General features: G+C 53.9%; 1 protein-coding gene across 1 annotated transcript in view; it reads left to right on the top strand.

The window, feature by feature from the left end:
• Positions 1-14,937, top strand: part of LOC139240888 (zinc finger E-box-binding homeobox 2-like) — a 127,570-nt gene that overhangs the window by 95,958 nt on the left and 16,675 nt on the right. Inside the window, exons 3-4 of the mRNA XM_070869392.1 lie at positions 3,279-3,493; positions 11,662-11,770. Of these exons, the coding sequence (XP_070725493.1) occupies positions 3,279-3,493; positions 11,662-11,770 (324 nt within the window). The remainder of the gene's footprint in view (positions 1-3,278; positions 3,494-11,661; positions 11,771-14,937) is intronic.

Below are 14,937 nucleotides of genomic sequence, written 5' to 3'. Positions count from 1 at the left end.
ATTAACTCTAAATCTTTGTCACAAGGTTGGTTATGTACTATTTTATATAACTGCCATGTACAGTAGACACCTCAAGTCGCTGGAGAAATACCACCAATGATGTCTCCGCAAGATCCTACAAATCCCCCGGGAGGACAGACGCACCAACGTTAGCGTCCTCGACCAGGCCAACACCCCCAGCATCGAAGCACTGACCACACTCGACCAGCTCCACTGGGCAGGGCCACATTGTCCGCATGGCCCCCAGACACGAGACTCCTCAAAGCAAGCGCTCTACTCGGAACTCCTTCACGGGCAAACGGGCCAAAGGTGGGCAGAGGAAACGTTACAAGGGACCACCCTCAAAGCCTCCCTGATAAAGTGCAACATCCCCACCGACACCTGGGAGTCCCTGGCCAAAGACCAGTCCGCCCTAAGTGGAGGAAGTGCATCCGGGAGGGTGCTGAGCACCTCGAGTCTCGTCGCCGAGAGCGTGCAGAAACCAAGCGCAGGCAGCGGAAGGAGCGTGCGGCAAACCAGTCCCACCCTCCCCTTCCCTCAACGTCTATCTGTCCCACCTGTGACAGGGACTGTGGTTCCCGTATTGGACTGTTCAGCCACCTAAGGACTCGTGTTTAGAGTTGAAGCAAGTCTTCCTCGATTCCGAGGGACTGCCTATGATGGTGATGATATAGACTCTTTTTTTTAATGTACATAGCTTTTATTTTTGTTGGTTGTTACATTGGGTAAATATACAATTCTATTTGTTTGATGATTTTATGAATTGTACGCAATGTATAGTACAGGTATAACGTCCGAAATCTGTAATCCCCGGGACGGATTCCGTTCCGGTTTTTGGACAATTTCAGTGTTCCAGATTGGGGACATTACACCTGTACATATATCGACCCTTCCCTACAATAAGTCCTCCGTCCTGCACACCCTTAATGCAGCTCCAATCGCCACGCGCGGGTTTGCAAAGCGGACTTGAGACTGAAGCGGTGTTTGCGTTTGTTGCTGTCTCATAGAAACATAGAAAATAGGTGCAGGAGTAGGCCATTCGGCCCTTCGAGCTTGCACCACCATTCAATATGATCATGGCTGATCATTCCCTCAGTACCCCATTCCTGCTTTCTCTCCATACCCCGTGATCCCTTTAGCCGTAAGGGCCACATCTAACTCCCTTTTGAATATATCTAACGAACTGGCCTCAACAACTTTCTGTGGTAGAGAATTCCACAGGTTCACAATTCTCTGGGTGAAGAAGTTTCTCCTCATCTCGGTCCTAAATGGCTTACCCCTTATCCTTAGACTGTGACCCCTGGTTCTGGACTTCTCCAACATTGGAAACATTCTTCCTGCATCTAACCTGTCCAGTCCCGTCAGAATTTTATATGTTTCTATGAGATCCCCTCTCATTCTTCTAAACTCCAGTGAATCTAAGCCCAGTCGATCCAGTCTTTCTTCATATGTCAGTCCTGCCATCCCGGGAATCAGTCTGGTGAACCTTCGCTGCACTCCCTCAATAGCAAGAATGTCCTTCCTCAGATTAGGAGACCAAAATACTCACGGTGTGGTCTCACCAAGGCTTTGTACAACTGTAGCAACACCTCCCTGCCCCTGTACTCAAATCCCCTCGCTATGAAGGCCAACATACCATTTGCCTTCTTCACCGCCTGCTGTACCTGCATGCCAACCTTCAATGACTGATGTACCATGACACCCAGGTCTCGTTGCACCTCCCCTTTTCCTAATCTGTCACCATTCAGATAATAATCTGCCTTCCTGTTGTTGCCAGCAAAGTGGATAACCTCACATTTATCCACATTATACTGCATCTGCCATGCATTTGCCCACTCACCTAACCTGTCCAAGTCACCCTGTAGCTTCCTAGCATGCTCCTCTATCTCAACACCATATTCCCGCTGTCTCCCCAGACCCCTTGATGCCTTTTGTGTCTAGAAATCTATCTATCTCCCTCTTAAATATATTCAGTGACTGGCCTCCACAGCCTCCTGTGGTAGAGAATTCCACAGGTTCACCTCCCTCGGAGTGAAAACATTTCTCCTCATCTCGATCCTAAATTTCCTACCTCGTATCCTGAGACTGTGTGAGCCCTTGTTCTAGACTTCCCAGACCCGGGGAAAACATCCTCCCTGCATCCAGTCTGTCCAACCCCGTCAGAATTTTATACCTTTCAATGAGGTCCCCTCTCATTCTTCTAAACTCGAGTCAATACAGGCCCAGTCGACACAATCTCTCCTCATACGGCAGTCCTGACCTCCCAGGAATCAGTCTGGTGAACCTTCGCTGCACTCCCTCTACGGCAAGTATATCCTTCCTTAGGTAAGGAGACCAAAACTGCTCACAATACTCCAGGTGTGGTCTCACCAAGGCCCTGTATAACTGCAGTAAGACATCCTTGCTCCTGTACTCAAACCCTCTTGCAATGAAGGCCAACGTACCATTTGCCTTCCTAACTGCTTGCTGCACCTGCGTGTTTCCAATGACTGGTGTACAGGGACACCCAGGTCCCTCTGTACATCCACACTTCCCAAGCCATCACCCTTTCAATAATACTTTGTCCTTGTGTTTTCCCGACCAAAGTGGATAACTTCACACATTTATCCACATTATACTGCATCTGCCATGTGTTTGCCCACTCACTCAACCTATCTCAATCGTCCTGCGTCCTTCTCACAACTCACAATCCCACCTAGTTTTGTGTCATCAGCAAACTTGGAAATAGTACACTTGGTTCCCTCATCCAAATCATTTCATCACCATCATATGCGCTCCCTCGAAGCGAGGATGACTTGCTTCCACGCTGAAAAGGGATGAGTTCACAGGTGTTTCAATGAAGGAGCTAATATTCCAGATCCCGAACTACATCCTGAAGGGTGGAAGATGCCTGTAGGTGGATTATTTTAACGTGGGGTGACCGCTGCACACCAGCCACCACACGGGCTTGACAGAGCGAGGTCTTGGTCCAGGGGCAAGGGTTAATCAGGACGACTGGAGACCAGCTCTGCTGCATGGACCCAGTGCGCCCACATATCGCACAGTGTGGGCTGGTCCGTGCTGCCCCCTGGGGCCCTCGGCTCTTCTGGGCCCCCGAACACTCGCCTCTCCTGAGCCCCGAGCTCACGCCTCCCCTGGGCCCCAATCACATCCCTCCAAATCGTTTATATAGACTGTAAATAGCTGGGGCCCCAGCACTGATCCCTGTGGTACCCCACTAGTCACTGCCCGCCTCCCTGAAAAAGACCCGTTTATTGCTACTCTTTGTTTCCCGTCAGTGTTGAGGTTTGGGACTCCTGATGCCTTTGCCCAGCTGCTGACATGCCCGTACTGCGAGCGAGGATACAAGAGGCTGAGCGCACTGAAGGAGCACATCATTAACCGCCACGAGAGGACAGAGGAGAGCTTTGTCTGCGCGCTGTGCGGATACTCGTTCAGCCAACGCGGGCAACTGGATCGTCACACGGCCCTGCATAATCGCAGCCTGGAGCTGGTGAGAGACTCGCTGGCCCCCCAGATCACAGGGGCACACAGAGACACGGGGCACTGGGGGAACTGTGCACAGGGGGGATATAGAACCCCTGGATCACAGGGGCACACAGAGACATGGGGCACTGGGGGAACTGTACACAGGGGGGATATAGGACCCCTGGATCACAGGGGCACGCAGAGACACGGGGCACTGGGGGAACTGTGCACAGGGGGGATATAGGACCCCTGGATCACAGGGGCACGCAGAGACACGGGGCACTGGGGGAACTGTGCACAGGGGGGGATATAGGACCCCTGGATCACAGGGGCATGCAGAGACACAGGGCACTGGGGGAACTGTACACAGGGGGGGATATAGGACCCCTGGATCGCAGGGGCACGCAGAGACACGGGGCACTGGGGGAACTGTACACAGGGGGGATATAGGACCCCTGGATCACAGGGGCACGCAGAGACACGGGGCACTGGGGGAACTGTGCACAGGGGGGATATAGGACCCCTGGATCACAGGGGCACGCAGAGACACGGGGCACTGGGGGAACTGTGCACAGGGGGGGATATAGGACCCCTGGATCGCAGGGGCACGCAGAGACACGGGGCACTGGGGGAACTGTACACAGGGGGGGATATAGGACCCCTGGATCACAGGGGCATGCAGAGACACAGGGCACTGGGGGAACTGTGCACAGGGGGGGATATAGGACCCCTGGATCACAGGGGCACGCAGAGACACAGGGCACTGGGGGAACTGTACACAGGGGGGATATAGGACCCCTGGATCACAGGGGCACGCAGAGACACGGGGCACTGGGGGAACTGTACACAGGGGGGATATAGGACCCCTGGATCACAGGGGCACGCAGAGACACAGGGCACTGGGGGAACTGTACATAGGGGGGATATAGGACCCCTGGATCACAGGGGCACACAGAGACACGGGGCACTGGGGGAACTGTGCACAGGGGGGATATAGGACCCCTGGATCACAGGGGCACGCAGAGACACAGTGCACTGGGGGAACTGTACACAGGGGGGGATATAGGACCCCTGGATCGCAGGGGCACGCAGAGACACGGGGCACTGGGGGAACTGTACACAGGGGGGGATATAGAATCCCTGGATCACAGGGGCACACAGAGACACGGGGCACTGGGGGAACTGTGCACAGAGGGGGATATAGAACCCCTGGATCACAGGGGCCGCAGAGATACGGGGCACTGGGGGAACTGTGCACAGGGGCGGATATAGAACCCCTGGATCACAGGGGCCGCAGAGATACGGGGCACTGGGGGAACTGTGCACAGGGGGGATATAGAATCCCTGGATCATAGGGGCCGCAGAGATACGGGGCACTGGGGGAACTGTGCACAGGGGGGGATATAGAACCCCTGGATCACAGGGGCCGCAGAGACACGGGGCACTGGGGGAACTGTACACAGGGGGGATATGGAACCCCTGGATCACAGGGGCACGCAGAGACACGGGCACTGGGGGAACTGTGCACAGGGGGGAATATACAATCCCTGGATCACAGGGGCATGCAGAGACATGGGGCACTGGGGGAACTGTACACAGGGAGTGGGGGAGTTGTTAGAGAGGGAACCGGATAGATCTTTGGTAAGGAGAGAGGGTGGGGGCGGTTGGGTGAGGGAGAGGGGGAGAGAGAGAGAGGGAGGGAGAGGTAGAGGGAGGGGGAGAGAGGAAGTGAGAGAGAGAGAGAGCGGGGGGAGAGAGAGGGACGGGGAGAGAGGGGGGGAGAGAGAGAGAGGGGGGAGAGAGAGACAGAGGGGAAGAGAGGGAGAGGGAGTGAGAGAGAGGGAGAGGGAGGGGGAGGGAGAGAGAGGGAGAGAGGGAGAGAGGAAGAGAGAGGGAGGGGGGTGGAGAGGGAGGGGAGAGAGAAGGAAGGGGAGAGAGAAGGAAGGGGAGGGAGGGAGGGGGAGAGAGGGAGGGGTGAGAGAGGGAGGGGGAGAGGGGGTGAGAGAGAGGGAGGGGTAGGGAGAGGGGGAGAGAGAGAGGGAGGGATAGGGAGAGGGGGAGAGAGAGAGGGAGGAGCGCAGGGAAAGAGAGAGAGGGAGTGAGAGAGAGAGAGAGGGGGAGAGAGAGAGGGGGTGGGAGAGAGGGAGAGAGAGAGACACTGGGAGAGAGAGAGGGGAATGTGGAGAACAAAAAGTTGTAATTAAATAGCTCCATTAAAATAGTGAAATATCTAAAGGTGCTTCACAGGAGTATAATCAGATACAAAATTTGACCCCGAGCCACATAAGTACAAATTAGGGACAGGTGACCAAAAACTGAGTCAAAGTGGGAGGTTTTAAGGAGCGTCCTGAAGGAGGAGAGAGAGGTAGAGAGGTTTAGGGAGGGAGTTCCAGAGCTTGGGGCCCAGGCAACAGAAGGCACGGCCACCGATGGTGGAGCGATTATAATCAGGGATGGTCAGGAGGGCAGAATTAGAGGAGTGCAGAGATCTCGGGGGGTTGTGGGGCTGGAGGGGGTTACAGAGATAGGGAGGGTTGTGGGGCTGGAGGGGGTTACAGAGATAGGGAGGGGTGTAGGGGCTGGAGGTTACAGAGATAGGGAGGGGTGTAGGGGCTGGAGGGGGTAACAGAGATAGGGAGGGGTGTAGGAGCTGGAGGAGGTTACAGAGATAGGGAGGGGTGTAGGGGCTGCAGGGGGTTACAGAGATAGGGAGGGGTGTAGGGGCTGGAGGAGGTTACAGAGATAGGGAGGGATGTAGGGGCTGGAGGAGGTTACAGAGATAGGGAGGGGTGTAGCGGCTGGAGGAGGTTACAGAGATAGGGAGGGGTGTAGAGGCTGTAGGAGGTTACAGAGATAGGGAGGGGTGTAGAGGCTGGAGGAGGTTACAGAGATAGGGAGGGGTGTAGAGGCTGGAGGAGGTTACAGAGATAGGGAGGGGTGTAGAGGCTGGAGAAGGTTACAGAGATAGGGAGGGGTGTAGAGGCTGGAGGAGGTTACAGAGATAGGGAGGGTGTAGGGGCTGGAGGAGGTTACAGAGATAGGGAGGAGTGTAGGGGCTGCAGGAGGTTACAGAGATAGGGAGGGGTGTAGGGGCTGGAAGAGGTTATAGAGATAGGGAGGAGTGTAGAGGCTGGAGGAGGTTACAGAGATAGGGAGGGGTGTAGGGGCTGGAGGAGGTTACAGAGATAGGGAGGGGTGTAGAGGCTGGAGGAGGTTACAGAGATAGTGAGGGGTGTAGGGGCTGGAGGAGGTTACAGAGATATGGAGGGGTGTAGGGGCTGGAAGAGGTTACAGAGATCGGGAGGGGTGTAGAGGCTGGAGGAGGTTACAGAGATAGGGAGGGTTGTAGGAGCTGGAGGAGGTTACAGAGATAGGGAGGGTGTAGGGGCTGGAGGAGGTTACAGAGATAGGGAGGGGTGTAGGGACTGGAGGAGGTTACAGAGATAGGGAGGGGTGTAAGGGCTGGAGGAGGTTACAGAGATAGGGAGGGGTGTAGGGGCTGGATGAGGTTACAGAGATAGGGAGGGGCGAGGGCCACGGAGGGAATTGAACACAAGGATGGAGAATTTGGAAATCGAGGCGTTGCTTAACCAGGAGCCAATGTAGGTCAGCGAGCACAGGGGGTGGTGGGTGAGTGGGACTGGGTGCGAGTTAGGACACGGGGTCAGTGAGCACAGGGGTGATGGGTGAGTGGGACTGGGTGCGAGTTAGGACACGGGGTCAGTGAGCACAGGGGGTGATGGGTGAGTGGGACTCGGTGCGAGTTAGGACACGGGGTCAGTGAGCACAGGGGGTGATGGGTGAGTGGGACTGGGTGCGAGTTAGGACACGGGGTCAGTGAGCACAGGGGGTGATGGGTGAGTGGGACTCGGTGCGAGTTAGGACACGGGGTCAGTGAGCACAGGGGGTGATGGGTGAGTGGGACTGGGTGTGAGTTAGGACACGGGGTCAGTGAGCACAGGGGGTGATGGGTGAGTGGGACTCGGTGCGAGTTAGGACACGGGGTCAGTGAGCACAGGGGGTGATGGGTGAGTGGGACTGGGTGTGAGTTAGGACACGGGGTCAGTGAGCACAGGGGGTGATGGGTGAGTGGGACTGGGTGTGAGTTTGGACATGGGGTCAGTGAGCACAGGGGGTGATGGGTGAGTGGGACTGGGTGCGAGTTAGGACACGGGGTCAGCGAGCACAGGGGGTGATGGGTGAGTGGGACTGGGTGTGAGTTAGGACACGGGGTCAGCGAGCACAGGGGGTGATGGGTGAGTGGGACTGGGTGTGAGTTAGGACACGGGGGCAGTGAGCACAGGGGGTGATGGGTAAGTGGGACTCGGTGCGAGTTAGGACACGGGGTCAGTGAGCACAGGGGGTGATGGGTGAGTGGGACTCGGTGCGAATTAGGACACGGGGTCAGTGAGCACAGGGGGTGATGGGTGAGTGGGACTGGGTGCGAGTTAGGACACGGGGTCAGCGAGCACAGGGGGTGATGGGTGAGCGGGACTCGGTGCGAGTTAGGACACGGGGTCAGTGAGCACATGGGGTGATGGGTGAGTGGGACTGGGTGCGAGTTAGGACATGGGGTCAGTGAGCACAGGGGGTGATGGGTGAGCGGGAATGTGTGCGAGTTAGGGCATGGGGCAGTGAGCACAGGGGGTGATGGGTGAGTGGGACTGGGTGTGAGTTAGGACACGGGGGTAGTGAGCACAGGGGGTGATGGGTGAGTGGGACTGGGTGCGAGTTAGGACACGGGGTTAGTGAGCACAGGGGGTGATGGGTGAGTGGGACTCGGTGCGAGTTAGGACACGGGGTCAGCGAGCACAGGGGGTGATGGGTGAGTGGGACTCGGTGTGAGTTAGGACACGGGGTCAGTGAGCACAGGGGGTGATGGGTGAGTGGGACTCGGTGTGAGTTAGGACATGGGGGCAGCCGAGTTTTGTATCACCTCTAGTTTATGTCGGGTAGAATGTGGGACGGGTTGGTGGTAGATGGGTCAAGTCAGCCTGGATCGCGTGACGTTACTGGCCGAGTGGCTGTATTGTGACGATCACGAAGTCCAACACCGCCTCCAGTGCGCCAGTGCAGCCTTCGGTCGCCTGAGGAAAAGAGTGTTTGAAGACCAGGCCCTCAAATCCGCCACCAAGTTCATGGTTGACAGGGCTGTAGTGATACCCGCCCTCCTGTATGGCTCAGAGACATGGACAGTAGACACCTCAAGTTGCTGGAGAAATACCACCAACGCTGTCTCCGCAAGATCCTGCAAATCCCCTGGGAGGACAGACGCACCAACGTTAGCGTCCTCGACCAGGCCCAACATCCCCAGCATCGAAGCACTGACCACACTCGACCAGCTCTGCTGGGCAGGGCCACATTGTCCGCATGGCCCCCAAACACGAGACTCCCAAAGCAAGCGCTCTACTTGGAACTCCTTCACGGGCAAACGAGCCAAAGGTGGGCAGAGGAAACGTTACAAGGGACCACCCTCAAAGCCTCCCTGATAAAGTGCAACATCCCCACCCACACCTGGGAGTCCCTGGGCCCAAAGACCAGTCCGCCCTAAGTGGAGGGAGTGCATCCGGGAGGGCGCTGAGCACCTCGAGTCTCGTCGCCGAGAGCATGCAGAAACCAAGCGCAGGCAGCGGAAGGAGCGTGCGGCAAACCAGTCCCACCCTCCCCTTCCCTCAACCACTATCTGTCCCACCTGTGACAGGGACTGTGGTTCCCCATATTGGGCTGTTCAGCCACCTAAGGACTCGTGTTTAGAGTGGAAGCAAGTCTTCCTCGATTCCGAGGGACATTCTGAGAAGTGTGAGACACCAAGGCGAAATGGTTCAGCACAGGAAAGGGGAATATGTTAGATCCTCATCCAAAGAAATGATACAAGCCTCTCCTGGAGGATTGATGAGTCACGAGCTTTGGATGATTTGAAATGAGGTCATTGAAAGTCCGGCGGATTCTGTTATTTTGCTCGGTATGTGGGTTTGTGAGTGAGAAGCAGTCTTATCCCACAGGAACCTTTGGTACTTTATATACCTTGTGTGTCAGACCAGCTTCCTGTGGCCACATCGGGTAATGAGAGGCTGGTCACAGAGTAACGTCTCAATTTCAAACTCCTAGCGTCAAATAATTGGGGCAGTCGGCAATCAACCTTCAATTATCTTTGTGCCTTTGTGTGGCCGCAAATTACAGCGTGGGATTCCTGGTGACGGAGGAGCGAGGCAGAGAGAGAGAGAGAGAGAGTGAGAGGAGACAGAGAGAGAGAAGTGGAGAGACAGAGAGAGAGAGAGAGAGAGGGGGGGAGAGAGAGAGAGCGGGGGAGAGAGAGAGAGAGAGAGGGGGGGGGGAGAGAGACAGACAGAGAGAGAGACACAGAGAGAGAGGGAGAGAGAGGAAGAGACAGAGACAGAGAGAGAGGGGGAGAGTGATACAGAGAGGGGGAGAGAGAGAGAGAGAGAGAGAGATAGAGAGGGGGGAGCGAGAGAGACAGGCAGACAGACAGAGAGAGAGGAAGAGACAGAGACAGAGAGAGAGGGGGAGAGAGAGACAGAGAGGAAGAGAGAGAGAGAGAGAGAGAGAGGGGGGAGCGAGAGAGACAAGCAGGCAGACAGAGAGAGAGAGATAAATCAGTCCGAACACACATTGATGAACAGTCTCTTACAACAAAAATTTGTTGCATGAAACACAAAAGGATAGTATGCAGGTACAGCAAGTGATCAGGAAGGCCAATGGTATCTTGGCGTTTATTGCAAAGGGGATGGAGTATAAAAGCAGGGAAGTCTTGCTCCAGTTATACAGGGTATTGGTGAGGCCACACCTGGAGTACTGCGTGCAGTTTTGGTCTCCTTATTTACGAAAGGATATACTTGCTTTGGAGGCAGTTCAGAGAAGGTTCACTCGGTTGATTCCGGAGATGAGGGGGTTGACTTATGAGGAAAAGTTGAGTAGGTTGGGCCTCTACTCATTGGAGTTCAGAAGAATGAGAGGTGATCTTATCGAAACGTATAAGGTTATGAGGGGGCTCGACAAGGTGGATGCAGAGAGGATGTTCCCACTGATGGGGGAGACTAGAACTAGGGGGCATGGTCTTAGAATAAGGGGCCGCCCATTTAAAACTGAGATGAGGAGGAATTTCTTCTCTCAGAGGGTTGTAAATCTGTGGAATTCTCTGCCCCAGAGAGCTGTGGAGGCTGGGTCATTGAATATATTTAAGGTGGAGATAGACAGATTTTTGAGCGATAAGGGAGTGAAGGGTTATGGGGAGCGGGCGGGGAAGTGGAGCTGAGTCCATGATCGGATCAGCCATGGTCGTATTAAATGGCGGAGCAGGTTCGAGGGGCCGAATGGCCAACTCCTGCTCCTATTTCTTATGTTCTTATAAATAAAAACGTACATTTATAAACCACCTTTGACATGGTGAAACGTCCTGAGTCTAATTTGACTCTGAGCCGCAAAGAGATATTAGGAGCAGGTGACCACAAGCTTGGTCAAGGAGGGAGGTTTTAAGGAGCGTCTTAAAGGAGGAACGAGATAGAGAGAGGTTTAGGGAGGGAGTTCCAGAGCTTGGGGCCCAGGCAACAGAAGGCACGGCCACCGATGGTGGAGCGACGGAAATCGGAAATTGAAGGAGCGCAGAGATCTCGGGGGTTTGTGGAGCTGGAGGAGGTTACAGAGATAGGGACGGTTGTAGGGACTGGAGGAGGTTACAGAGATAGGGAGGGTTGTAGGGGCTGGAGGAGGTTACAGAGATAGGGAGGGGTGTAGGGGGCTGGAGGAGGTTACAGAGATAGGGAGGGGTGTAGGGGCTGGAGGGGGTTACAGAGATAGGGAGGGGTGTAGGGGCTGGAGGAGGTTACAGAGATAGGGAGGGGTGTAGGGGCTGGAGGGGGTTACAGAGATAGGGAGGGGTGTAGGGGCTGGAGGGGGTTACAGAGATAGGGAGGGGTGTAGGGGCTGGAGGAGGTTACAGAGATAGGGAGGGGTGTAGGGGCTGGAGGAGGTTACAGAGATAGGGAGGGGTGTAGGGGCTGGAGGAGGTTACAGAGATAGGGAGGGGTGTAGGGACTGGAGGAGGTTACAGAGATACGGAGGGAGGGGGAGCGATTTGTCAGAAAAGGATAGGAATATTAAGTCTGGAACATTGCTGGACCGGGAACGCAGGAATGTATATTACTCACTGTCTCTTCTTGTTGTGATGCCTCACAGGGTCAAACAGCCGGCGAGAGTGCTGTGGACCGGAAGTTCAAGTGCATGGAATGTGGAAAAGCTTTCAAGTATAAACACCACCTCAAGGAACACATACGCATACATAGCGGTAAGTCCATCAGTACTGTCCCTCCGACAGTGCGGCTCTCCCTCAGTACTGCCCCTCCGACAGTGCGGCACTCCCTCAGTACCACCCCTCCGACAGTGCGGCACTCCCTCAGTACTGCCCCTCCGACAGTGCGGCACTCCCTCAGTACTGCCCCTCCGACAGTGCGGCATTCCCTCAGTATCGCCCCTCCGACAGTACGGCACTCCCTCAGTACCGTCCCTCCGACAGTGTGGCACTCCCTCAGTACTGCCCCTCTGACAGTGCGGCACTCCCTCAGTACCGCCCCTCCGACAGTGCGGCACTCCCTCAGTACTGCCCCTCCGACAGTGCAGCCGAGAGTATAGGCCCATTCTACATAATCTCTCATCCCCGGAATCAACCGAGTGAACCTTCTCTGAACTGCCTCCAAAGCAAGTATATCCTTTCGTAAATATGGAAACCTAAACTGCACGCAGTACTCCAGGTGTGGCCTCACCAATACCCTGTATAACTGTAGCAAGACTTCCCTGCTTTTATACTCCATCCCCTTTGCAATAAAGACCAAGATACCATTGGCCTTCCTGATCACTTGCTGTACCTGCATACTAACCTTTTGTGTTTCATGCACAAGTACCCCCAGGTCCCGCTGTACTGCGGCATTTTTGTAATCTCTCCCCCATTTAAATAATAATTTGCATTTTTATTCTTCCTACCAAAGTGGATAACCTCACATTTTCCAACATTATTCTGCATCTGTCAAATTTTTGCCCACTCACTTAGTCTGTCTATATCCCTTTGCAGATTTTTTGTGTCCACCTCACAATTTGCTTTCCCATCCATCTTTGTATCATCAGCAAACTTGGCTACATTACACTCGGTCCCTTCATCCAAATCATTAATATAGATTGTAAATAGATGAGGCCCCAGCACTGATCCCTGCGGCACCCCAGCAGTCACTGTTTGCCAACTCGAGAATGACCCATTTATCCCGACTCTCTGTTCTCTGTTAGTTAGCCAATCCTCTATCCATGCTAATATATTACCCCCAACCCCGTGAACTTTTATCTTGTGCAGTAACCTTTTATGTGGCACCTTGTCAAATGCCTTCTGGAAATCCAAATACACCACATCTACTGGTTCCCCTTTATCCATCTTGTTCGTTACACCCTCAAAGAACTCCAGCAAATTTGTCAAACGTGATTTCCCTTTCATAAATCCATGCTGACTCTGCCTGACTGAATATTTAAATGGAGAAAGATTGCAAAGTGCCGCAGTACAGCGGGACCTGGGGGTCCTTGTGCATGAATCACAAAAGGTTAGTATGCAGGTACAGCAAGTGATCAGGAAGGCCAATGGTATCTTGGCCTTTATTGCAAAGGGGATGGAGTATAAAAGCAGGGAAGTCTTGCTCCAGTTATACAGGGTATTGGTGAGCCCACACCTGGAGTACTGCGTGCAGTTTTGGTTTCCGTATTTACGAAAGGATATACTTGCTTTGGAGGCAGTTCAGAGAAGGTTCACTCGGTTGATTCCGGGGATGAGGGGGTTGACTTATGAGGAAAGGTTGAGTAGGTTGGGCCTCTACTCATTGGAATTCAGAAGAATGAGAGGTGATCTTATCGAAACGTATAAGATTATGAGGGAGCTCGACAAGGTGGATGCAGAGAGGATGTTTCCACTGATGGGGGAGACTAGAACTAGGGGGCATGGTCTTAGAATAAGGGGCCGCCCATTTAAAACTGAGATGAGGAGGAATTTCTTCTCTCAGAGGGTTGTAAATCTGTGGAATTCTCTGCCCCAGAGAGCTGTGGAGGCTGGGACATTGAATATATTTAAGGTGGAGATAGACAGTTTCTTAAACAATCGAATTATCATCATCATCATAGGCAGTCCCTCGGAATCGAGGAAGACTTGCTTCCACTCTTAACATGAGTCCTTAGATGGCTGAACAGACCAATACGGGGAACCACAGTCCCTGTCACAGGTGGGACAGACAGTGGTTGAGGGAAGGGGAGGGTGGGACTGGTTTGCCGCACGCTCCTTCCGCTGCCTGCGCTTGGTTTCTGCACGCTCTCGGCGACGAGACTCGAGGTGCTCAGCGCCCTCCCGGATGCACTCCCTCCACTTAGGGCGGACTGGTCTTTGGGCCAGGGACTCCCAGGTGTCGGTGGGGATGTTGCACTTTATCAGGGAGGCTTTGAGGGTGGTCCCTTGTAATGTTTCCTCTGCCCACCTTTGGCTCGTTTGCCCGTAAAGGAGTTCCGAGTAGAGCGCTCGCTTTGGGGAGTCTCGTGTCTGGGGGCATGCGGACAATGTGGCCCTGCCCAGCGGAGCTGGTCGAGTGTGGTCAGTGCTTCGATGCTGGGGATGTTGGCCTGGTCGAGGACGCTAACGTTGGTGCGTCTGTCCTCCCGGGGGATTTGTAGGATCTTGCGGAGGCTGCGTTGGTGGTATTTCTCCAGCGACTTTTATGTGGCACCTTATCGAATGCATTCTGGAAATCCAAATACATGGCATCTACTGCCTCCCACTTTATCCACCCTGCTCATTACATCCTCAAAGAACTCCAGCAAATTTGTCAAACATGATTTCCCTTTCATAAAACCATGCTTGTCCGCGTAATTGTGTTGGGGAAATTGATGGGATTGAAGGCCGATAAATCCCCAGGGCCTGATGGACTGCATCCCAGAGTACTTAAGGAGGTGGCCTTGGAAATAGTGGATGCGTTGACAGTCATTTTCCAACATTCCATTGACTCTGGATCAGTTCCTATCGAGTGGATGGTAGCCAATGTAACCCCACTTTTTAAAAAAGGAGGGAGAGAGAAAACAGGGAATTATAGACCGGTCAGCCTGACATCGGTAGTGGGTAAAATGATGGAATCAATTATTAAGGATGTCATAGCAGCGCATTTGGAAAGAGGTGACATGATAGGTCCAAGTCAGCATGGATTTGTGAAAGGGAGATCATGCTTGACAAATCTTCTGGAATTTTTTGAGGATGTTTCCAGTAAAGTGGACAAAGGAGAACCAGTTGATGTGGTGTATTTGGACTTTCAGAAGGCTTTCGACAAGGTCCCACACAAGAGATTAATGTGCAAAGTTAAAGCACATGGGATTGGGGGTAGTGTGCTGACGTGGATTGAGAACTGGTTGTCAGACAGGAAGCAAAGAGTAGGAGTAAATGGG

Source organism: Pristiophorus japonicus, chromosome X (assembly GCF_044704955.1).
Source record: "Pristiophorus japonicus isolate sPriJap1 chromosome X, sPriJap1.hap1, whole genome shotgun sequence".
In the NCBI taxonomy this organism is placed as follows: domain Eukaryota; kingdom Metazoa; phylum Chordata; class Chondrichthyes; family Pristiophoridae; genus Pristiophorus; species Pristiophorus japonicus.
This window is presented reverse-complemented; position numbering and strand designations above follow the sequence as displayed.